Source organism: Hibiscus syriacus, unplaced genomic scaffold, assembly GCF_006381635.1.
Source record: "Hibiscus syriacus cultivar Baekdansim isolate YM2019G1 unplaced genomic scaffold, ASM638163v2 tig00111774_pilon, whole genome shotgun sequence".
NCBI classification, from domain to species: domain Eukaryota; kingdom Viridiplantae; phylum Streptophyta; class Magnoliopsida; order Malvales; family Malvaceae; genus Hibiscus; species Hibiscus syriacus.
Genome location: NW_024063175.1, coordinates 4,061,793 through 4,086,694, shown reverse-complemented (window position 1 = coordinate 4,086,694; position 24,902 = coordinate 4,061,793). Strand labels below are relative to the sequence as shown.

The following is a 24,902-nucleotide window of genomic DNA, read 5'->3' as shown; positions in this document are numbered from 1 at the left end:
ATTTTTTTTAAAACAACTTCTTTAACTATTTAATGGCATAGTGACAAAAAAACTCAATGTATTAATTTTAGTAAGTAAATTGAAATATTTTAAAGTTTAGTAAGAAAAATAGGAGAAAGAATTAAGTTCAGTGATAAAAATTTGTAATTTATCCTTTTTATGTTAATATTTTTAAAATATATGGACGCTATTTCTTAAGGTATTTTGGCTATTGGGTTCCTTCAACTTCCCCTACCTTTCTTCCTTTGTCTTTCTTCAACTTAACCCATCTTCCTCCCGAGTTAAAGAAAAGCAAAAGAGATGAGTTTCCAGGATCTTGAAGCGGGTCTTGCTACCCCACACCAATACAATTCTTCTCTGCAAAAGCCAAGGCAAGATACAGAACATGCTTCGGCTTCGCAGTCGGTGGCGGCGGGGATTTTCAAAATACGAACTGCTATTTTGGCCTTTGATCGCCTTGTAAATTCCCTCGGTACCCTTAAAGACACCGTTGAATTACGCGACAAGTTGTAAGTTCTCTCTTTTGATTCTTTTTTCCCCTTTCAATTTGGAAAAGTTTTGGGTGTTTGGAACTTGAATTCGACCATATAAATTCTGGGCTATGAATGGTTTGACTTTTGATTTTGACTGGAGCTTAGTTTTCGAAATTGAATCGGAAGAATATAAATTTGGGCCTTCGTTCTAGATTTCGCAAACCTCTATTATCTATACCCATTAATGTACTCTACAAATTTCCCCTCCCCTTTGTAAATTTGATCCGGGTTTTCTATTTTTATTGTTGGGAGAGTTTAACTTTATTTACTTTTTTTAGTGCTCTGTTTTGTCATATAAATTTAAAATTGACCGTATAGTTTTGGAGCAAAAATGTGTTTGGCTCTTGGATTTTTAAGCTTATTTCAAGATTGAATTGAAGACCATAAATTTGGACCTCCTTTCTGATAGGGTAATTTTTTAGCCATATGCAACTAACAAATAATCGAATGAATGAACACATTACACGATTGATCTATTTTGCCCTTCATGTTGCTGCGATTATAACCTGGGACACAACATAGATATCTTGGACATGAATCTTTGTATAGATTAGATGGAATTTATGGAATTAATTCAACCAGTGATCGTGCTCCTCATTGGTCCTTACATCTTTTTTTCTCATTGTCAGGCATAAGACAAGGCTACATATTGGGCAGCTGATCAAAGAAACTTCAGCTAAACTAAGGGAAGCAAGTGAAGCTGATCAAGATGCAGAAGTTAGTGCAAGTTAATCTGCTTTTTGTTTAAATATGTTGGTGAAAAATTTTATGACATGCAGATGCAAACAGGTCTTTTTTTTGGGGGGTGGGGGTTCAAAGACGCTTCAATTGTGTGTTTAGCCTCTCACGAGCACTTCATTTCACACTTTGGTGAAACGGGTTTACTTGTTGGTTTCCCCTTCTTTCTCTGCTTATCTTTTAGCCTTGCTTTTGTCCTCTCATCTTTTGACCATATTGGTTTTTGGAAAAGTTTTTTACTTCCTCCTATATTTTTTGCTCTCATTTTATAGCTTGTGTTAGAATGAAGGTGGTGGTTTAGATTTCTTACCTGAATTATTATTTTCCGCTAAACTACAGCCCTTAAAGAAAATTGCCGATGCTAAGCTTGCGAAAGATTTTCAAGCAGCTCTTAAAGACTTTCAAAAGGTTCAAAGGCTTGCAGCTGAGAGGGAGACAGCATATACACCTTCTGTTCCCAAAGAAGTTCTTCCTTCCAGGTACTATCACCGAAACTGATCTTATGTGCATACAGCTGCATAAATGCACATTTTCTGTAGCTTGTAAAGATGGTCATGCATTTCTGAATCTGTCAATACTCGATGTAAAAATGCTTATGTGCATGTTCAATGTGATTGCCGATTGTTTGTGCCCTGGCCCTGGGTACAAACATCTTATCTTCTTTTATGGAGTGAAAAGTTAATCAACCAATTTATGGGTTTTCAAATTGCATTTTAAGCACATAGTAACAATAAAATTTGAAGATTCAAGCATAATACTTTGAAGAGTACTGAAAAATGACTTAGAAACGGTTCTAGTAACTTTTTTATAGTCTTTCAAATGCTGTTGAAAGATATGAAAGGTGAAATTGGAATGTAATATAGTGTGACTCACAAGAGATGTTGATATTACATTTGGGGTCCTGCGAACTTCTTTGAACTACTTTTAGATGGTACAGGGTTGACCATTCTGTGTAATTTAATTACTGCTTAGCTGTTATCATTTTTACAAGACTGTTGTGTTACATCTTTTATTAAACATACGCAGTTATGATGCCTATGAGCTGGAGAAAAATCCATCCAAAAGTCTAGAACAGCAACAGCTTCTGGTTACAAAAAGGTGAGCTGTTTTTTATTTACATAGCATGTCGATGCTATAACCTACTTTTATGATGCATACTTTTTTGCAATGGCTTTCTGGATTTTACTTAATGTTTTACTATTGGTGTGGTTGAGAAGCTCGAGTATTGTGATGGCATAACCTTATTATTTTCAACTTCTTGCTTGAAAAAGATGTTTTCTCCATCACCCAATTCATTCTTTTGAAGTGGCAACTTTTATCCTTCCTTTATTATAGAAGCTTTGACCTATTGAGAAATTCTTCAGCTTAACTCTGAATGATGTTGATGATTCTCAAGAAATCCTATTTGATGGTTTCTAATTCCATAATTGTTTAGATAGATGTCTAGTGTTCTTGCCGATTCTAGAAGTTAAACTGTCACTTCCTGAACTGATCAGCCTTATTTATGTTTATAAAAGTTGATATTATATGAGACTCACTTTAATGGTTTCTTGAGCAACTTGGGTGAAACTATTGCACTGGATTTCTCCAGCAGCATTCTTGGAGGCTTTAAATGATAGAAGCCTGGCTTCAAATATACTCGTTCTCTATTCATGTAATTTGCATACTTGGTTGGTGTATCAAGCATTCAAGGGGCAAAGCTATTTTCTTATCTTGTGTCTCTTTTCTCTTCAATTTTTCATCAATCGACTTTCTTGAGTTTCCATACTGAGAAAAAAGATATATCACAACCTTTGTAATTTGTTTTCCTGGAAATGTTTATAAACGTCTTCTTTTTTTCTCCTGCTGACAGACAAGAAGTTGTACTGTTGGAAAATGAGATCACGTTTAATGAAGCTATTATTGAAGAGCGAGAACACGGGATCAAAGAAGTTCAGCAACAGATAAGTGAAGTGAATGAGATTTTCAAAGATCTAGCAGTTTTGGTCCATGAGCAAGGATCCATGATTGGTAAGACTTGTGTCCTTTATATACTTTGCCTGGAATAGTTATCTTTCTTGCTCAATATTCTCCAAACTTTGCCTGCTAACTTCCCAAGCTGTTGTAATTTTATTTCCTCGCAGATGACATAGGTTCGAACATTGAGAATTCCCATGCAGCAACTGTTCAAGCTACTTCACATCTTAAAAAGGCATCCAAGATCCAGAGAGCAAATTCATCAACAGTAAGTTTGATATATCCAAATCATTTTCCCACAACTCTCTTCCAATATTGGTCAATTGTTTGCATGTTTTAAGCAAAAATGTGACATTAAACATGATTATACCACAATCTTTTCGTGCAGAGGTGTTTGCTGGTGTTAATCTTTGGGATCATTCTCCTCATTTTCATCATAGTTGTTGTGGCTTAAGCTCTACATATTCAACATCTCGAGCTTAGAAGTTGTCAGAAGCAATGTAATGAACACATTCAGGTGGTGTACTATCCAAACTATACAGTCGTATATCATCTCTGTTACCAAATTTTTTATGCTGCAAGTAATATCCTCCATGGAGGTTCTTAGTTTGCAGCAAAGCATGTAAAATAGATTGCTCCGTTTGCCTGATTTAATAAAATTCCAAAGTGTATGTATATTCAAATGTTTGTAAGTTTGTTTCAGGGTGATGGTGTTATCCATATTAATACTTTGCGAAGGTGTGGCAGAAACAACTCCCATTTGTCTTAGCCTGTAATTTTTGTTTACGTATCTATTCTTTAAAGACTTAATTGCATCATACGTCCCCAAACTATAACCCTCATTTTAAATTAGTCCTTAAACTTTTGAATATTTCAGTTTCATCCTCAAATTATAACTCTCATTCAAAATTGGTCCTTAAACTTTTGAACATTCTAGTTTCATCCCTAAACTATGACCCTCATCCTAAATTGGTCCCCAAACTTTTTGATTTTCCAATTTAATCCTTAAATTCATCCAAATATTTAATTGGTTTCAACCATAGTTTAACTTAAATTTTGGTTTTGTCAAATATATAATAATATAACTTGATCTAATGATGTTATTAACAAGGGACGTGATTATAGTTTGGGATGAAATTAGAATGTTCAAAAAATTTGGGGACCTAATTTTGAATGAATGTCATAGTTTGGGGATGAAATAAAATGTTCAAAAGTTTAAGGACTAATTTAAAATGAGGATTATACTCTCAGTACATGATGGAATTAACTCTGTTTTAAATAAGATTTTGTTTTTGGAGATAAGAGGATATTAGCCATGGTATGCAAATTTTGGCCCCATGTTCTAAAAAAGCACAAAATGGTATGCAAATTAGTTGATCTAATAAAATGTACTAGCTTATTTTAAGGAATGTTAGAGATTCAAATTCTAATATTTTCATATGAAACAATCTGAGTTGAAAGGATCGTCTTCATATTTAGTCTCTATAGTATTTAATTTGAATTAATCGATTAATAGGTTAGATATTGAAGATTAAATGCATCCGGTCTAGTCTGTGTATGTCTCATGTCATGATAAAGGAGTGGCTTGTAAGTTATTACGTGCCTCAACCATCTACGCCAATTATTTAGATATTGAGTGGTTTATACGTTATCACATGCCTCAAGTTTCTTGATATATAATGGCTTATGAGAGTTGGCATGGGACAGTGTCATTGTCGATTACTATAATTATTTTGTTATTGATGATGGTACATATTGGTTTAAATTCTACTATGGTGAATTAATTTGAGTTGCAATAATCGTTTTTTATTTCTTTAATCCAAATTTAAACAATCAATAATCATGTAAATTTATTATTATTATTTTCTAAACTGAAAAATAGAAGTAGACTATGATGTTTTTATCGAAATATTGTCCGTACCACCAATAATTACTTGTTAGGTACCCTCGCCCCTAATATTACCAATCTAGCATCCTTTCTGGCACGGTAGTAATAAAGCGCAGATCGCCATCTGCGCCTTCGAGTGGTTCTTTCCGAGCTGGTGCCACATAAGAAAAGGCGCGGATCGTCATCCGCGTTTTTTAGGGGTTCGGTTTGAGCTGGCGCCACGTAAGGAAAGGCGCGGATGGCGATCCGTGCCTTTCCTTCGTCCACCTCCCACATTTATAGGAGCCTGTTTCCCCCTCTTCCTATAAATATCACACCGAAACACAACCTCCAAACCACATTCAAATATCAAATTATGTCATTATTCTGAGCATCAATCTTTCTATTAAGAAAGTAAAATATTTTTATTGTATTATAATTAATCAATAATTTATTATTTTATTCAATTTTATTATACTAATTTTTTATTACTTTTTGCAGTTATAAAATGGAAGACAGTTTGTTGCATTTAGATGAGAATCATATCTCGAGGCATTTTGGCGATACAGTAACAAATTTAAATTCTGTTATAATTTTAATTATTGCTAATGTTTTTTTTTTTTAGTATTAGTTTATATTTTAATTTGTATAATATTTATTAAATTAGGAGAGATATCGTATATTAGATCCATTCATTCGTAATCTTAAGTTAGAGATACCTACTCGTGTATGGCCATATTTAGTCGAGGTTGGATTCGATTACGTAACGAAATATGAAGGGCATTATAACCTTGAATCCAATCTTATTTCTGCATTGGTTGAGAGGTGGAGACCAGAGACACACACATTCCATCTTTCGTATAGAGAGTGCACAATTACGCTGGAGGATGTTTCCATATATTTGGGGCTTCCAGCAGATGAGGATGTGATTTCTGGGGTGGAAAATGGTGACTGGCATTCTTTGTGCGAGGAGTATCTTGGAGGTGTCCCACCTAATTTCAATGGTGGTCGAATACTGTTAAATTGGTTGGATATAACTTTTAAACATTTGAGTCGCGACGCCTTCGAGGAGCAGGTTAAAATGTATGCACATTCTTGCATATTACAACTCATAGGAGGGATCATGATGCCCGACAAATCGCTCAACCAAGTTCATTGTATGTGGTTAAGTCACCTTGTAGATTTTCATCATGCTAGCACACTCATTTTCATCATGCCCGACACATTCTTGCATTGTTTTGGCATTTCTATATAGGGAAATGTGTCAAGCTACTAACTATAAAAAAATGATATTGGTGGATGTCTCATTCTTCTCCAGTCTTGGGTGTGGTATCACATTCCCTTTTTATGTCTAGTGGTGAAAAACTCGTTGATCTTCCTGTTATTCTAGAGGTAATTTCAATATTGATTTCGTATATAAATAATGTTGTTTAGTATATAATGAAAATTATTTCATTGAATAGGTGGTCAAGTGCAAGAAAAGATCATCGAGATTTACCTGAGAATTGGAAGAAATTAGGCTACTCATTGATCAGAAGGTTAGTACAGATGTACGTATTTAATTATTATTATCTACTTTTAATTATCGTTATATAATTTGAATATTATTTTGATAAGAATTATATATATATATATATGTTTTAGATTCAATGGGTTCCTTATTCCACTGAAGAAATGAGGATTTCCATCCCACATCACATGAGAGACCCATTAGATGCATGGATGGTGATGGTCCCTCTAATATGTTATGCTATTGTCGAGTGGCATCCTACTGATCGCGTGCTCTGCCTATTTGGTTTTGTACAATATATTCCGGAAGCACCTAAGAATCTCGACGATATGCATATCATCGATAGACGAGGCAAAAAAGAAGTCGACTAGCTGCTGAAGCACATTGAGTGGGTAATGTTATGGGAGGATCGACGTGGGCGTATTTCCTGTACGAAGCCTATTTATGTGGATTATTACTCAGTTACAGATGATTATTATGAGTGGTTCAGCACGAACGGGAAACTATTCCTACTTTTCGTTGAAGCCCGAGGTAGAAGCATTCATTGGTATCCACAAAGACGTCCACTGTCACAACATCATTGTCCCCTCGACTCGTGGGTAGAGAGCAGACGCTTCTGGCTCATCTTCAACTGCAGCACTAGAACCATCACAGCAGCCACTGTCTACACCAGTGTATATTCCGCATCCATTTCAGATGGCACCACAACTGTATCAGATGACATCGCAACCATTTCATATGCCACTATAGCTGGTTTAGATGCCACCGCTTCAATACAAAATGCTGCCACCGTCGAAGAGTTTTATGACCCCTCCTGGCGGATATTATATTTTCATGCTTGTATATCCATCTTGAGGTTTATATGCTAGTTATTTGGTAGGTGAAGGTTCACCATATAACATATCAATCTTCGGGTCAATGACTAAAGTGTAAAGATTGAAAATTTAGTGGTTTAATTTTGATAAATTGAAAAGTTCAATAATTGATTTGGGAGTTTTTGTGTAAGAATTATTTTTAAAGATGGAAAAATAAAAGGGCATAATGGTCTTTTAGCATAAAGGAACTTAAAATATCTTTTCCCAAGGCTTTATAAATGGGAATAAAAAAATAAATAATGGAAAATTCTGGAAGCTTTCTCTTCTCTTCTTCCCCTCTTCCCCGTGAAACTCCATGCTAAGGTGAGTTACCTTTCTAGCTGGTTTTTCTTTCGTTTTTTAGTTGAGTTTTAATCCTTGGGTGGTATAGAAACTTAAGAAAGCTTAAAGATAATTAGAAGCTAAAGGAATAAAGAGTTAATGGTGATTTAGTAAAATGAGTTTTTAAGAGAATTGATTGAAATTGATTGTATTTGGATTTTTAAAGATATATTTGACTTGTCAAGATTTAATTAAGGGATTAGAAGTGTTAGGAAGGATTAAAATATGTTTGAAAAATTGATATGATTTTTAGTTCCAAGAGTTATATGGTAGATTTTTTTATGTTAAATGGGTTTTAATGGAGATAAGTTAGTGGGAATAAGTGTAAATGAGTTTGAATTTATAAATAGAGTTAAGGGTAAGAGATTTAAGTGAAAGTTGGGTAATTTTCGAAGCGAAATAAGTGATTTCTGGGTAAGGATATCGGTACTGAAAGAACAGTACCGATACTATAAGGTTAAATTGCAAGAAATAGTATGAACTAGATGAACAATATCGATACTGATTGAATAAGTATCGAAACTGAGGTGGAGATATCGATACCAAGAGGAAGATATCGATATTGTATCTAAAATTGGAATTCTAGAATGCCAAAATAGTATCGGTACTGAAGGAGGTATCAGTACCATAAGAGAGCAGTACCGGTACTATAGAAGGGGTACCAATACTATTAAGTCTGAAACTTGAAATTCTAAAGTTTTTCGTTCCATTTTTGTAGTATTAATAGGTTAAATGTTAGCATAGATTGGTATTGATATGGGAAATGTATATGTGTAAATTTATATTGAAACGGTACCGAAGGAATCGACATAGTACGAGATTAAAAGAAAATGATTTTGTTTTGAACTTACCTGAGGCAAATGTGAGTGCTATTTACTTATTCTATTTATGATTGGATATGCGCACTACCCTAAACCAACTTGGTAGTTCGATGTAAAATGCATCACACTCGCTGTGAAGTTTTTTAATGACATTCTGCATTATCTTTGATGCTTACCTATATGAGATGTTATACCCATATTGCGACTGTATAGTTGAAATCAGCACCGCAATAGCTATGTGGGAGCTTGCTTTGACCATAGGCATGGTGGATTGGAAAATAATGTCAGAGTCCAAGTTGGGATGATCCTGATTGATCACTCCAGCACAATATGTGTGAGGATCGTTGTATACCGTTAGTTTCCATACATTGTTTTTCCTCTTCCTCTTCGATACACGAACCATCCAATTTAATCCGTTATCACGTTGGACACAGTGACAGACATACTTTATGATGGTGGAACGGTCCACTCTGGATTGAACATAATTACAAATATTGTAATTCTTAATTGCCATAATCTCTTATTCTTTGCATGGAAACTCTATTCCTTTATATAACTCACCATTATTGACTGATGAGTTAAATTTGTAGTCACCGACATTAGGCATATCCATAAATTCTAGCCCTTACATTACACCATAGTCAGCTTCATACATGTGTGTTGGAGGTTCGGTGTGTACCATATTTGTGGAAACTTCATCTACATCACCATCATCGGAGTCTATATTGAACTGTGGTGATTCTAGTTGAATGAATAGTTCAGTCTCATTACCATTCGCACCTGGCTCACGAAGAGGTTCTTCTGGTGGAGATGAGGGTTCCTTCACGATGTCGACATTTAGGTCGAAGCTGGTAGTTGAATGTCTTCCCCTTGAACTTGAAGGCATCTCGACATTGAGGTTGAAGATGCTCGTAGTTAAATGTCTCCCCCTTGAACTTGAAGGCATCATGTCAAATGGGTACTGCACAAATTTTTGCGTCGAGGGCATCTCCGTATTCAGATCAAAGAAATTGGCAGCTGAATGTATTTCCCTTGAACTGGAAGCAATGTTGCCATATAGATTATTTGTAGAGCCACCTCGGTACAGATTGTAACAAGTTGTTGATGAATGTCTCCTCATTGAACTTGATGAGATCGCACCATGATGTGGATTTCCCATTAACGAGTTAAAATCATTACACATTACTTGAGTTGGGCTGTCAACTTGATCAACTTGTTGAGTCAGCCCATAGTGGGAGCATAATGACATACCACAAACAACACACACTTCAACAAATATCACATACATCTATGTATCGGCGTTTGAATATTGATTTTGAGAATCAACCATCATAGCAACATCGTCATCATTAGAGAGTTTGAATGTTGTATAAGTTAACAAAAATACTGCGGTTGGAAATCCATACTGAAGTGAAGACAGTCTTCTAGTACTTCCAACATGAACCTTCCTTGAAATTTTAGTTATCAGCTCCTCAAGAGTAATGTTTCTCTTCAAGGATATTCAGACAGAATGATTTGATACGAAGATGACATCGGTTTCATCTTTCCGAATTTCTCCATCATGGTAAACAATAGTTGAAATACACATCATTTTGAGAGTTTTAAGGACTGAGAGTCTTATATATGTAAAAACAATAGTTGAAATATGTCTAATTAAATAAATAATATATAAATTAAAATATAAACTAATCCAAATAATTAAAAAATCACAATAATTGAAATAACATAATTTCATATTGTTACCGTATTGGCAAAATGTCTCGAGGTATTATCTCGCTTTCCAATTTTACAACCCTAAAAATTATACAAAATAATTAGTACAATAAAATTGTGTTCAAATAATTAAATATAAAAAATATAATATAATAAAAATAATTTTACCTTATAAAAACAATAACAAAATCTACTTAGCTTGATAGAAGGAATTGATAGAAGCGAGAATAAGCAAGTAATTTTGGTTAGGTGATGTTTGCATTCAGAGGGTTCTTATTTATAGGAGAGATGAAGGGTTTAAAAGTCGAGCTTCCAAGCTCGGGTAATTGTGGAGTATCAATAATTCAGCATGCATAATGGAAGGATATGCGCCTTCCGTACGTGTCAAAAACCCCGCGAAGGTGCGGATCGCTATCCGAGCCTTTCCTTACGTGGCGCCAGCTCAGACCGAACCCCTCGAAGGCGTGGATGACGATCCACACGCCTTTCCTTACGTGGCTCTAGCTAAGACAGAACCCCTTAAAGGTGTGGATGGTGATCCACACTTTATTACCACCGTGTTAGAAAGGGTGATAGATCGATAATATTAGGGGTGATGGTGCCTGACAGGTAATTATTGGTGGTAGTGTGATATTTTGGTAAAACACCATAGATTATGGTATATAATAACACAAAAATATTAAAACATTACTAAATTCAAAATGTGATTAACATGATGTTAAAAAAACCTCTAATGTTTGATTAAATAATTATTTTGGTCTCTATGCTTTTTTTTAGTATTTTAATTTATAATATTTCGTGATAGGGCATTAACATTGGACTAAATAGTCACCTCAATCCATATTCTTTTTTTGGAATATTTTAGCTCATAACGTTTGCCTAAATAGTCATTTTACCTTATATTTTTATAAGATTTTGACCCCTAACATTTGACTAAAAAGTTAATTTATCCCCTAATCTTTTTTTTGTAAGTATTTTGACCCCTAACATTTAATTTTAGAACAATAAGATTTTTATTTTAGAGTATTAATCGTTTGTTGATTAACGATTTTTGTCCACGTATGGACTTTTTTGTCTCAAAATGAAACATTTGATGGTCAAAATACTCTAAAAAAGAATTAAAATAACTATTTAATCAAATATTTGAAGATTTTTTGACATTATACAAAAGTGATTCTAATAATAAAATTAAATATATTTTTTTCTTAAATAATTTAAACTCACCACAATAAATATAGGGTAAACTATACCTTATGTTTTCAGTCCGTCCGATTTTGGTCATTAATTCAAAAAAAAGAATGATTTTAATCCTTACATTATCGATTTAATATATTTTAGTCCTTCAACTGTTAACTCTTATTATCCCACTAAGAAAAGTATAGTTTCTCATTTAAAGAATTAGAAAAAGCCACTCGTTTTAAGTTTTAAGTTCTTCTCCGTAAATCTTCTTCTCTCGGTTATGCTATAACTCCAATCTCATGAAGCTACATTTTAATCATATATGTATATATATAATTGAGAGAAATGACAAGTTTAAAACATATGAATAATTGATTAATCATTTTATAATTTTTAATAATCGATAGACTTAACAATGTATTATCATATAAAAGGGATCATTTTTTTACTTCAACTTTTTTTTTTATTAGCAAAAGGTGCCATCACTTTCCTCGGGATCTCCATATCTTATCCTTGCATAATTTCACCTTGTATTATGTGTCCTATATTACCTCTCTCTAATATGGATTTTAGGGATTTAATTCACGTATCTAAACCATAACACTGTATCATACTTTTCGATAATTTTATGAGAATAATCTTTATTTTAGAAAAAAAGAAAATAATATGTAAATGAATTTATTTAAAAAATAGAATTTTGACTACGTAAGATAGAGGTATAATCAACTACACACATTTTATAAAAAAATATATTAATTAGTAACACTTTTACCAACAAGTTGATCTAGCAGAATGAGGTACTAAATTTTTTAAGTAAGGTCAGAGGTTTAAATCCTAACGTTTGTGAATGGAGCAAACTGGATTGGGAGGGTTGTCTTTGCCTCTGCGATACCTGATCTGGATTAATCGATCAATAGATCGAATACGTTAATTAAAAAAACCATTTTTTAACTTACGGAACTGAAATGATGGAAGAAATGTGTTGAAAGCGTCTCCTCTTAAAATTACTCTTAAAATTAGAATTGATCTACCTATCAATTTTGGATTATTAAGAAAATAAAATCTTGATTTTCAAAATTAGTGTTTATGGTTTTTTAAGGATTGAATTAAAAAAATAGGTAAATTTCATTTCAAGTGCTGAAGTTTTGTTTTTTACTGTTTAATCCTTAAACATGTTATTTATTCTGAAATTGACCTTTACTTTTGTTCCATATTTTATAAATTAGTGTAGTATTTTTCCTCTTATAATATTTGTGTTGGGGCACCCACCTCCCCCCCCCCCCTAACAAAATAAATTTTATTTAAACTAGAATTTACTCTTATTTTATCTTTCATGTTTTAGAATTTAGTGCAGTACATTTAATCTTATAATTTTTATGCAGGGGTCACCAAAAAAATATGTAAACTAAATTGGTCCCTATTTTATCTTTCATATTTTTTGAACTTTGGGTAGTATTTTTAATCTTTTAATATTTTTGTTGGGGTTAATCCCAAATAAATTTATTTAAACTGAAATTGAACCCTGATTTATCTTTCACATTGACAGACATTGTTAAAACTGTGGCTCAATTTTATCAATTCTTGCCGGATATAGCTTTTAAGGTTTTGAATAGATTTGAAAGGAAAAGGCAAAAGGGAGCAATACCCAAATATTCTTTTGCGATTTGCATTTTCAAGTGCATCTACATGGCTGAAAGAGGTATTCCGTAACATACCCTTCTTAGCTGATATATGCATATATTTGTACTATTGTGTTTCACTGGATAACAACCATTTGAATAGCATATTGTTATGCCTATTAGTACAATAACATTGAATAAATTAACAAATGCTTTTTCTTGCCAGCTTCATAGATCATCAGCAGCATTAACCCTGCAAAAACCATAGAATAAATTAACACCACAAAAATGATTTGTTTCTCTAAAGTTATGCTGATAGCACGTTCAAGATTGCACCAAATGTACACAGCTTAAAAATACAAAAATAAAGGGATTTTGCACAAGACCTTGTCCAAGGATTGAATTATCAAAAATGAAAAATACAACATGGCAATAAATTCAGGTCGTAAGGGCAAAATATTATTTTTCAAGGAAATCATGATATGCATTTCAACAGAAGCAGTACTATGTATGGTACTCCAGGTCATAGCTAAATATGGTGGATAGTTTGTTCGAACATTTACCTCAAAACAGCAACACATTTACACAATTTCTAGGCCATTAACCTCTCTGGCTATTTGATGTAAGAAGGCCCATTTGCTCCGTAAGATGATTCATATGTTGAATTCCATTCCATCCATTATCCTGCCCCAACAGTAATTCATGTTCACCACTTGCACCATTTTCGGGAGAACTAGAGTTAATTTCCTGTGTCCCCGCTGGGGGGGCTTGTTGTAAGGAACTGTTCCCAAAAAACATCACTAATTGCCGGAAGCTTAGGGGTTCCATCCAACAAGATGTCCATATCATGATCAGTAGAAAGATCACCCGTTTCTATAGATTTTGCACCATTAAAAATGGCTGACACTGGATCAACATACTCCGCATTCCCTCTCTCAGACCCTCCTCCCAAACTTGCATCAGTAAAACCAACATTATTATCAGTATCAGGCACAATCGCTTGCATTTGAGGGACGTTTGGAAAAACAGCATCTTTTTGTGATTTATGCAGATGAAAGTGTCGCTCCAGAAATCCGACTGGAGCAGCTCCCACTGTCTAATGCATTGGAAGAAGAAATACCATCAATCATGAAAGCACCCGAGTTATCTATTGAAGGTTCCAGCCTAGATGATGTGTTCATCTTCAATATCTGGTGCAGCATTGCCTTTGCTGCCTCATTCAGTGAAGGTTGAAACTTTACAATCTGTCCTCTGGGAGATATGGTACCATGTTCACTAGTTAAGTTTTCCTCATCCTGCCTCGGGAGTCTCCTCTTTTTGTTTCCACCAGTAAGCTGCCTGTTGCTTTCATTCTGCTGTTGTACAAGCTGATTTAAGAAACCTGGACTTTGCATGGCCTTAGCAAGAAAAGACATCATTTGCTGTTGTCTCTGCTCCATCACCTGTACACGCTGGCCTACAACTTGCAACTGGTTATCTGTGGCTTGTTGCTGCTGTCTCAACCTAACAAGTTCCTGCATGAGAACATTCTTGTCCCTCTTCAGCCTTTCAACCTCCTCTTCTAGTCCAAACTTCCCTACCTCAATGCAAGCTCCAACCGTTGAGCTCTGGACTTGAGGTTTTTGATTACTATGGACATTAGTAGGTTTTCGCCTGCTGATAGTTTTCAGGAGATGCTTCTGACCTCTTAGGAACCCCTCATTTGCAAATTCCCAACGATCTGGGTCAACTTTCCTAAAACCCTAAGGAAAAAAATTATGATGATCAACAAGAGTAATCACATATATTTGCCAAACAGAATGTAGCAAGCCCACATATGCGTAAAGCAGGATTGAATTTAATATCTAATTGAATCGCATATCATCCATCTTGTTTGAGCCCCAATTCCTGACCACAATCAGTTAGTAACTACAAGCATATACTTAAACCTGCAGATAACAAACACAATTACAACTAGATGAGTTCTTCGGATCAAGAAAAAGAAAAGATCAGAACAATTCAATCATAACATCCACCCTCTCAAATGAATTAATTTCGAATTACAACCCATGGGCCAAGAGCTTATAAATAATACTCTCCTAGTTTACCCATCATTCTTTTGCTCACTTGTTGGCTAGAAATGCATTTCAGAGTCGGAAGACATTGAAAAAAGAAGAAAAATCAAAAGTAGAAAAGCTAATATGAGAACATCAGGAAATCAATTGTCAATTTAGCCAATCCCCTGAATTTATTATCTTTCTCAGAAAATCCTTAAACTTAACGTAAGCTTATCATGCCTCTTGACTTATTCCAAGTAAACAATGTAGTTAGATCAAACATGACGAGAATATAGAAAAAGAATCAATTATGGACAAAAGCAAGGAATATAAATACATCTCCAGAATTGATAGTATTTTAAATGAAAAACATTATTAAAAACGTTTAGAATTTGTTCCAGAATCATGAAATCAAGATAAAAAGCCATAAGGAAGAAAAGTAAAAGGCATCTCTGTTCCTGATCTGAGAACAAAAACATCATACATGAATATCAAAAATACTTTATCTAATTCAAATTCAACAGATAAGGTTAGTAAAAAACAACAGCAATAAGTAGTATCATTTTCTTGATAGTAAAGTTGGTCAAAATATATAAATGGCCGGTTGGCCATGCATATGGGTGTATGCTCAATAGTACATTAATTGCAAATGTAATCATATGCAGATCAAGCTAGTAACTATGAAGTTAGAATGAGAAACTAGAATTCATCACCATTACTACTGGGAAGGTAGACAAGAATAAGTTTAGAGCACTCAAGTTAGTAACGCTATGTGCATCAATTACAACCAACTTAAACAATGCTATTGCTAAACGAGAGATGGAATTTAATCTCCCCTTCAAGAGAATAACTAAGTGTGAGGATGAACCCAACCAAGAGATGCTCACTACAGAAAACCATTGAACTCGGCCCAGATCATCTATTTGCTATTTCCCAGCTTTCTTTTATTTTTATAGGAATATGCATTCAATGGACCAAGAACCAAACAGTAAAACCTCCAAAACAGCATTAGAAGTCAATACTTTTAGCCACAACCCTCGTACCGAAATTTCCAAACTTAGCCCCAACAAATAGACATATAAAGAGAGTTTATCAGCTTTTACTATTTACATTTCATCTCAATTCTTCCATGTTTGTATTTCATGGTAAATGGTTTTCAACCAAACATCCCTATACCATCGACAATCCTACATGGTAATAGGAACTGCAACGGTTATCAAATTTCGAAATGCACAAAGAAATAATTAATTTTGTAGTTATTAATCCTATACAACATAACCAGCATATTACGATTGAAAATTCCTTCCTATATTTTAACAAATCAACATCCCCGTTCAATTCAGCTTACACAATTACTATGCCATAAATTCATGGTCCAACAGCAATATGGGTTCTAAAATCTCTTCTCCAAGGCAACTCCATCATTAAAACTATTCACAGTTAATTTCAATCTCATCTACACACACACACACAGAGCAATATAATAAAAACCCAAATTTAAACGAATCCAGAAACCCTTAAACTTCAAAATCGTGATTCTCCTCAATGAATCACACCTTAAAGGTCTTAGGATCGAATTCTTAGCACGTGAACTAAAAAGCTAAAGACCAAATCAGCCTACATGTGTTCAAAGAATTGCAATTCTAAAAACGGAAAAAAATCATAAATCAAAGAAATACCCACATATGTATTGAGCTGTCTGACAAAGCTGGAGAAGTTGTTATGCTTAAAATACTTGGGCAGAAGGTCCCTTGAAAACTCTGGTACTTTCCATACAACAAAACTGTTGTTACCGCTACTCCACGAAATGACCGAGTTTGTGGATGGGTCATCCACCACATCGTAGGTTTTGCTCAGAAACTGCGGCACAGTGTTGCCGTTAGCGGCGGCGGTGTTGGCTGCTGAAATTGAATCATGAAGAGAATCCATTTATTATCTTTTGAATAAAAAAAGGAAATCAAAGAAGAAGTGGAAAACAAGCATTCCAAAATATTGGGTTTAAGATGAGAGAGTGGTCATGGGATAGGAGTAAAGGAAGGAACCGATAGATTTTGCAGAGAGAGAGAGAGAGAAAGTAAAGAAAGGGAACGGGTATGGTATGGTCGCTTTTTAGGGTAGTTTTGATTTTATTGTTTGGATAAAGAAGAAAACAAGAGTAAATTATAAATTTCATCATTGAAGTTTAATCTCTTTCCTCTTTTGCTCAATAAATTCTAAATTTTTAATTTTTTCACTAAATTTAATACATTGAGGGTTTTTTTCATTTCACCGTTAAATAGTTAATATCGCTAAAATAATTTATTTTTAAAAATAAAATTTTCACCTCAACGATGTCCTTTTCCATCTATAAAAAGCTCATTTGTAACGTTGTTAGTGAGAAAATGACTGAATGGCCAGAAAAATCTAATGTATTAAGTTCAGTGAGATAATTGAGAATATTTAAAATACAGTGAGTGAAATAGGAGAGAGAGTAAAGTTAAGCTACCAAATTTATAATTTACCCGGAAAACAAAGAGAATGAAAAGAGAAAACTGACACGTAGCTGTTTTTGTAAACCATATTCTAACCGTTAATATATCTTATTTGACTGTGTGATTACTTTTTTTATTTTAATATTTTTTTTAAAATATTTTTTCTGAGTCATCAATTAAATTAAAATTCAAATCCTTTTTGACTAATCTCATATTAATACAAAATAATATTAATATTTAAAAAATAATTTTTAATTATTTAATATTAAAAGTTCATACCTCCAACGTTCATGGGACTTCAACTTGAAATTTCAAGGAATAACAACAATTTCTTTACCACTGAGGTTTAGTTTGTGCAAATAAATTTTACACAAACTTAAAACAGTTAGATGAGTAAAAATAGATAGTTCAAATTGACTCATTATTTTTTCTTTACAGTAAATATATTCTCATTGCATATTGTTAATCTCAGTCCTACTGTTAATCTCAGTCATATATTTTCACTCATCTAACTGTTCTAAATTTATGTAAAACTAAAAGAATTTTATATTGTGTAACATGATCATATATATATATATATATATATATATATATATATATCAAGGAGATAGATTCTAGTAAAACATAAAAATTTTAGGATAAAAGTATATATTTAGTATCTAAATTATTACTTTTGTTTCATTTTGGAATGTAAACTATATTTTTTTTTTCAAAATCATATTTAATGTTTAGTTTAAGTTTTAATTTGACACATCAATATTAAAAATTAACAGAGTTACTAACGTGACATTTTTTTGATTTTTTTAATGATAATGTGGCATTACCTTATGATGACACGTCAATATAACTATTAAGTTATTTAAAAGTGGAATACCAAAATGAAATCTAAATTAAATGTTATGTATGATTTAAAAAATTAAGAATTAAAACAGAACAAAAGTAATAGTTTAGATGCTAAACGTGTAGTTTACCTTAAATTTTATATTAGTTTATAGGGTAAACTGCAAAATTGATCACTTTCGTTTAAGTATTGTATATTTTGCCTCACAAAATTCAAAAATATATAATATTTATTCACTTTCATTTTTATTTAATTAAAATGTGCTCAGTGAGGATTAATTGCCGTTAGAACTTTAATGGATTGTTGATGTGACACAATGAATTTATAAAATGAAAAATGGGTAAACTACACAAATAGTCACTAATGTTTAAGTAAGTTTTCATTTCCCTCACTAAAGTTTCAAAAGTAACAAATTGGCCATTAAAACATCATATAGGTCACAATGATTTTATATTTAATATTTTGCCTCACAAAATTCAAAATATATAATATTTTCACTTTCATTTTATTAATTAAAATGTGCTCAGTGAGGATTATTGCCGTTAGAACTTTAATGGATTGTTGATGTGACACAATGAATTTATAAAATGAAAAATGGGTAAACTACACAAATAGTCACTAATGTTTAAGTAAGTTTTCATTTCCCTCACTAAAGTTTCAAAAGTAACAAATTGGCCATTAAAACATCATATAGGTCACAATGATTTTATATTTAATTTACACCAAAAGCTTTCTATTTTTTCATTTTTTCCAATTTTTATGTATATACTTTTTAAATTTTAAAAATAAAACTTAGAAATTAACATTTTTGAACATGAAGTAATCCAATATTTCGAATGATAAACAAACAAATAGAAAGCTTTTGCAATAAAGAAGATATAAAATCATTGTTCAAGGACTTATTTGATGTTTTAGTGAATAATTAAATTATATAAATTAGTAACTGAGATTGTATTTACAGGTTAAATTTTGAATAATAAACAACAACAAAACCCAATTCCCATATGTATGGGGTAAGGGGGAGGTAGGGTAGTAGGCTGCCCCCAACGCCAGGTTGAGAGTAGCTTCCGAAAAAGACCTCCGGCAGTCAGAAAATTAAAATATAGATAAATGCAATGCATGTATAAATAAATACATAAATACATAGCTAAACAGTATTCATATGCAGTCATTAAAATCATATGTGTGTCTGTAATGGGAATTAATCCCTGCAAAATAATCCCTGCGAAAGAATCTCTACATATAGACAGAAACATAAGACCCGGCTAAATTTAAAAGAGGAAACATGAAGAGAATGATACACAGAAGTCAACGATATCAAGCCCAATTCTAATCCTTCATAATACCAATAACAAAACGTATAAAAAGTAGAAGTCATGGAAATTACTACAAAGGCATTAAAAGAAGACAGAGATGATACACCCTATAGATGTGACCCACATTACTCGACTACCTTAGTTTTTAGCCTCCATATTTTCCTATCAGAGGTCATGTCTTCGGTAAGGGCTAAATCCATCAAATCAGATCTCAAGCAGTCTTCCCACTTCCGCCTTGGTCGACCTTTCCTTCTGGCACCGTCGACTGTAATCGACTGAACCCTCATGACCGCATCCGACGGTAGTCGCCTAAGGACATGCCCAAACCACCGTAGTCTTCCCTCCCTCAATTTTTTGGAAACATATACCACCCCCAAGGACATCCTAATAGCAGAGTTTGTCGTCATATCCCACAGAGTCCTACCACATGTCCATCGAAGCATTCTCATTTCTGCGGCCTCTATCCTCCTTACGTGATCCTTCTTGGTTGCCCAACATTCTGATCCATACAACAGCACTGATCTTATTGCCATTCTATAAAATTTTCCCTTAAGTTTTAGAGGCACCTTTTTGTCACACAAAACTCCAGTAGCGGCCCTACACTTTAGCCATCCCGCCTTTATACGGTGTGTAACGTCATCATCTACACCCCCATCTTTATGTATCATAGACCCTAGGTACTTGAAACAATCCTTTGAGGGGAGAACGTGTCCTTCTATGCATACTTCTACATCTTCATCGTTTTGGTTCCCATTGAAGTTTGAACATAAATACTCTGTCTTTTCAATATTCAATTATAGTCAATAATTAATTTTTTTATGTTTATAAATCAATATTCAATTCATTAATATAGGGACGAAATTATAATTCATTCAAGAGGACTACTACCCTCATATTTTTTATTATTAAAAATATATAAAGAAAATATCTATTTAAACCTTCTAATTTTAATTTAATTTAATTTTTTCATCTAAATTTTTATTATTAATTATAGTTTATTCTCTTTGATTTGGTATTATGATTCAATCCCTGTATTTATATATTATAATATTTCAAAAATTGGGATGTATCTATAAGTAAACATACATATCATAAAAAAATTTAGCATGAGGTGTCCATCGTGGATAAGAACACAAAAAGTAAATATTTTTGAAAAAGAAAATAAGAATTGTATTTCATTATCACATTTTTTATTAATCTGTGATAAATACAAGATATTATCTATTTAAAAATAACTCTCATTTATTTGACATTGATCACTCATACCTCTGGCATTGTCATTAATTGAATCCAAAACCTTAAAAAATAATAATAATTCATTTACCACTAAAATCATGGGGTTCATGCATCATCACATCTTGTATTTCAATATCTTTGTATTTCCATCTGAAATGCTAAACTCCTTTTTATATCAATACAATCCAATAAACAAGTTTTAGTTATTATTCCTTGACATTAACAATAATAAATAGATCAATCAAATCGCACGAAATAGAGAGTATGGGTGAGATCTTGTTAAATTGTGGTGAGGTTAAGATCAAGGAAGAAGTAGAGAATGTTTTTTCTTTTCCTCCTAAACCAGTTTATGTGAAGCTTCCACTGCTTACAGGTAAGGATCCCAAAAAATGAATTGTCTCTACCCAAGATTTCTTTGATTTCTATGGCATTAGGGATCATCACCGGGTAACTATGGCTTCTTTTCGAATGGATAGAATGATAACAAAAATGGTTCTAATAGATGCAGCGAAGATGCCAGCTAGCCGAATGGGACTATCTTATTGAAGCCATATAGAAAAGATTTACGGTAACGAAAATTGAATCGCCGGAAGGATAACTGACTAAGCTAGTACAATTAACAACTATGGAGGATTATCAAACCAAATTTGAAGAGATACCGCATATGCAGAGGTGTAAACGTTCATTGTCAGAGGGTTTAGAGTCACTACAAATTTAGGAGCTTAAATAAATCAAACTTGAACGAATAAGGTTATGTTCGGGTTCGTTTGTTTATTTTTAAATGTGTTCATGTTCAGTTCGTGTTCATTTATTTATTGTTCACGAACATGTTCATTTAATATTCGTGAACGGTTTCATTTATATGCTTAGGAACGTGTTCATTTATATTCTTATGAACGTGTTCATTTAGCGTTCACAAACATATTTATTTAGTGTTTATTTAGTGCTCATTTATTGTTCATTTATATTCATTTATATGTTGAATTATTAGTTTTTCTCTTTTATCTACAAGCTAAACAAAATGGTAAATAAAGGTCACTAGTGCTTAAACTCCTTAAAATTCATAGTTTAAATTTTAACTTTTACCATATGTTTAATTTAGTCACTCCCTTCACCAATATTTTAAATGTAAAAAAAAGAAAAAGAAAAAGAATACTGGTAAACGAGCTTGTTCATTAACATAAATGAACGAGTCAATAAACGAGCTCGTAAACGAACTTATAAACGAGCTCATAAACAAAGTTGTCCGTGAACATAAACGAACGAAACACCTCTATTTGTGTTCATGAACATAAAAAAATGTGTTCATACTCATTTATTTAGCTTAACAGACGAACATAAACAAACTTTATTCGACCGTTCACAAACAGTTCACCGAACACTCAGTTCATTTACATCCAGCAATGATCCAAATCTGAGAGGAAGTGCAATAAAGGGCATTTCATTCAAGTTCCACCTCTCTCTTAGGGGGATCCAGCTGCAAATAGGTGTATGGTTCGGTCGGTTCCTCCCTGCACAGCAACCAAGCACGAATTTTCAAAAAGGAAGAACTACATTCCTTCAAATATAACTGTGGAGTAACTATATAGGGGCAAATAAATGAGCTTGCAAGGTGTGACTAAACAGGGCCCCGTTTTCAACATGCAGAGTTTAGTACAAAATTGTAACTTAAGAGAATTTTTACTCAGTTACATTACTTGTATCTACAACTATGCTACTCAGACTAATCTCCCGTTGTTCCTCACTAGCTCAGCGGTAGAGCGGTTGGCTGTTAACTGACTTGTCGTAAGTTTGAATCCTACTTGAGGAGATTTGATTCATTTTGAATTTTGATTCAATCCGAATTAAAGAATTCAGAATGTCAGAATGAAAGAGTTCACTTTGACCGTTAAGAGCACAGGTAACTTGTTCCCGTGTCTTTATTTCTACTGCATCATTCTATCCCATCTTATCACATTCTGTTTTGTCACACCGACACTTACGAAAAATAAAGAGTGAAAGCAATATAGATCTAGGAAAAGAAAAGCTAACCTAGGAATTTAATCACTCATCGTATACCTATGTGGAAATTCATTATGCTATAAATATTTAATGAAACCCACCCAGGTTTAGAGCGCATGCACCGCCAAAAGAGCTTAAAAGGTCCCGGGACAGTCTTAAATGGGTTCCCTTCAAAACAAGCCTGCACCAAACAACAAAGTTATACAAGAACATTGATACAGTCAGTGCTCAAAACATGAACATCAAGGAGAGAATGTTATTTAGACAAGGACCATGCCAAGATCCTTCCCCAAATCCGTAGTCAATAGTTTAACAAAAAAGACCCCAAAACACCTTCACCCAGCAACATCCAAGAAAACTAATCTGTTCTTGTGGGGAAGTTTTGCAGGAGCTGAACCAATATATTTATATAATGTCATGGATACATGGAAAGTAATAAGTCATATCAAAATTGATGATATTATCTAATTTCACTAAAACCCAATTTCATTGAGAAATAAGTGGATGAAAAATCTCATTTCCCTCCCTTAAATTAGATCAGAGCTGTATCCTCAGAAGTCAAAACTCGCTAGTTGCTTTCTATGGTTCCAAAACAGTGTACAGATGAAATAAGAAAAAAGAAATCCCATTTTCCCCAGATCTGAAAGTAAGAGCTACCGAATATTCGTTTTAAAAAGTGAAAGGAAAAGAGAGAAAAAGTACTTGGATAACATCTTCAGCTCGATCGTTGCAACGGTGAGCCTTGGGTTGTCGATGCTCTCCTTCTGGCATTCCCCATGGACTCTCTCTCCTTGGTACTGGTCTCGTCTCGCCCATCTTCCCTTGTCAACTGCTACAAGTTTTCTTCTCTTTCTCCCCGTCCCTTCGACTAGACCCATTTCGCAATTCGGTTAGACCCATTTATAGATCTCATTTATTTATTTTAATTAATCAATAATATCTAATTTATTAATCTAATAATTCAAATCGAGTATTAAAGAATTTACACTATTTATATTCAAACCACTAACTTTTGTTTAAAGAATTTCATTTATTTTTTAATCAACAATTCATCAGTTCGAAAGAAACTTACATCATTTTGTGAACTACCGACACATTTCACAACAATGTGTTGACATATATTACTTTTTGATTAGAGAATTAATTTTTAAATCAGTTAAAATTAAAATTAAATGGATAAAATGTATAAATAATAAATATTGAATATATAATTATATCAATTTTGTTAGTTAGTAATTTAATTAACAAAAATTAAATAATTAAGTAATCTAATTAATAAATTAATCAATGATTAAAGTAAAAAGGACAACAGTTAAATAATTATTGGTAAATTTTTTTTAAAAGATGATATATCAACTCAACTTTTAACCACTGTCATAACCATTTTTTTTTAAAATAATTAAATTTAAAAATAATTATGACTGATTTTGAAAAACTAGCGATTATGTATTAATTTAAATTAAATTAAATTGAATAGGAGTCGCCCTTGACCTTTGAGTTAGGTAGATCGAATACATAAAAACGTCTTTTAAAACAATTTTAAGAAAAATTATTTTTTAAGACAAAAATTGATTTGCGTTATCTAAAAATTTATTTTTAGAGATTCAGAAATCAATTACGCGTGGGGAAGGATTAACACCCCAAAGCGCCCAAAATTAGTACTTAGTCTCTTATATATTGTCGCAAATTTTGGAAATTATAAATCAAATATAAAATTAGAATATGATTCATTTATTAAAGTTTAATTAATTTGCTTCAAATTATTTATTAGAGGAAATCCTTTAATTCGAAAATAAATATCGAGATTTGCTCATCCTCTGACGGGAATGCTATCTCTTTTTATTTCTTGCCTAAAAAGAATATTCCCTC

The 24,902-nt window shown here is 32.9% G+C and overlaps 3 protein-coding genes across 3 annotated transcripts; 1 reads left to right on the top strand and 2 right to left on the bottom strand.

Annotated features, from left to right (window-relative positions):
- Positions 1-220: 220 nt before the first annotated feature.
- On the top strand, positions 221-3,896 carry LOC120170228 (syntaxin-22-like). Its single transcript, XM_039178206.1, has 7 exons — positions 221-509; positions 1,163-1,250; positions 1,611-1,750; positions 2,298-2,369; positions 3,124-3,281; positions 3,395-3,495; positions 3,616-3,896. Exons 1-7 carry the CDS (start codon positions 301-303, stop codon positions 3,679-3,681), a joined length of 834 nt encoding a protein of 277 aa, XP_039034137.1. The 5' UTR covers positions 221-300; the 3' UTR covers positions 3,682-3,896.
- Positions 1,382-17,213, bottom strand: LOC120170227 (heat stress transcription factor A-1b-like). Its single transcript, XM_039178205.1, is given in 5 exon segments — positions 1,382-1,386; positions 13,704-13,880; positions 13,882-14,181; positions 14,183-14,874; positions 16,852-17,213. Coding segments are annotated over 4 exon segments (1,386 nt in total). The 5' UTR covers positions 17,098-17,213; the 3' UTR covers positions 1,382-1,386; positions 13,704-13,732.
- Positions 17,214-22,430: 5,217 nt separating this feature from the next.
- LOC120170193 lies at positions 22,431-23,889 on the bottom strand. Its single transcript, XM_039178178.1, has 3 exons — positions 23,736-23,889; positions 23,135-23,214; positions 22,431-22,543 (listed from the first exon to the last, which is right to left on the bottom strand). The coding sequence occupies exons 1-3, from the start codon at positions 23,847-23,849 to the stop codon at positions 22,474-22,476; spliced, it is 264 nt and encodes an 87-aa protein (XP_039034109.1). The 5' UTR covers positions 23,850-23,889; the 3' UTR covers positions 22,431-22,473.
- Positions 23,890-24,902: the final 1,013 nt, after the last annotated feature.

Bases quoted from the DNA above. Each gene is read 5' to 3' on its own strand.
- LOC120170228 (XM_039178206.1), top strand. From the start codon at position 301: ATGAGTTTCCAGGATCTTGAAGCGGGTCTTGCTACCCCACACCAATAC. The intron at 2,370-3,123 runs GTGAGCTGTTTT...TCCTGCTGACAG, and splicing joins CAGCTTCTGGTTACAAAAAG to ACAAGAAGTTGTACTGTTGG. The intron at 3,496-3,615 runs GTAAGTTTGATA...CTTTTCGTGCAG, and splicing joins AGAGAGCAAATTCATCAACA to AGGTGTTTGCTGGTGTTAAT.
- LOC120170193 (XM_039178178.1), bottom strand. From the start codon at position 23,849: ATGGGCGAGACGAGACCAGTACCAAGGAGAGAGAGTCCATGGGGAATG. The intron at 23,215-23,735 runs GTACTTTTTCTC...TGTTTGGTGCAG, and splicing joins GAGCTGAAGATGTTATCCAA to GCTTGTTTTGAAGGGAACCC. The intron at 22,544-23,134 runs GTGGGTTTCATT...GTTGCTGTGCAG, and splicing joins TGCATGCGCTCTAAACCTGG to GGAGGAACCGACCGAACCAT.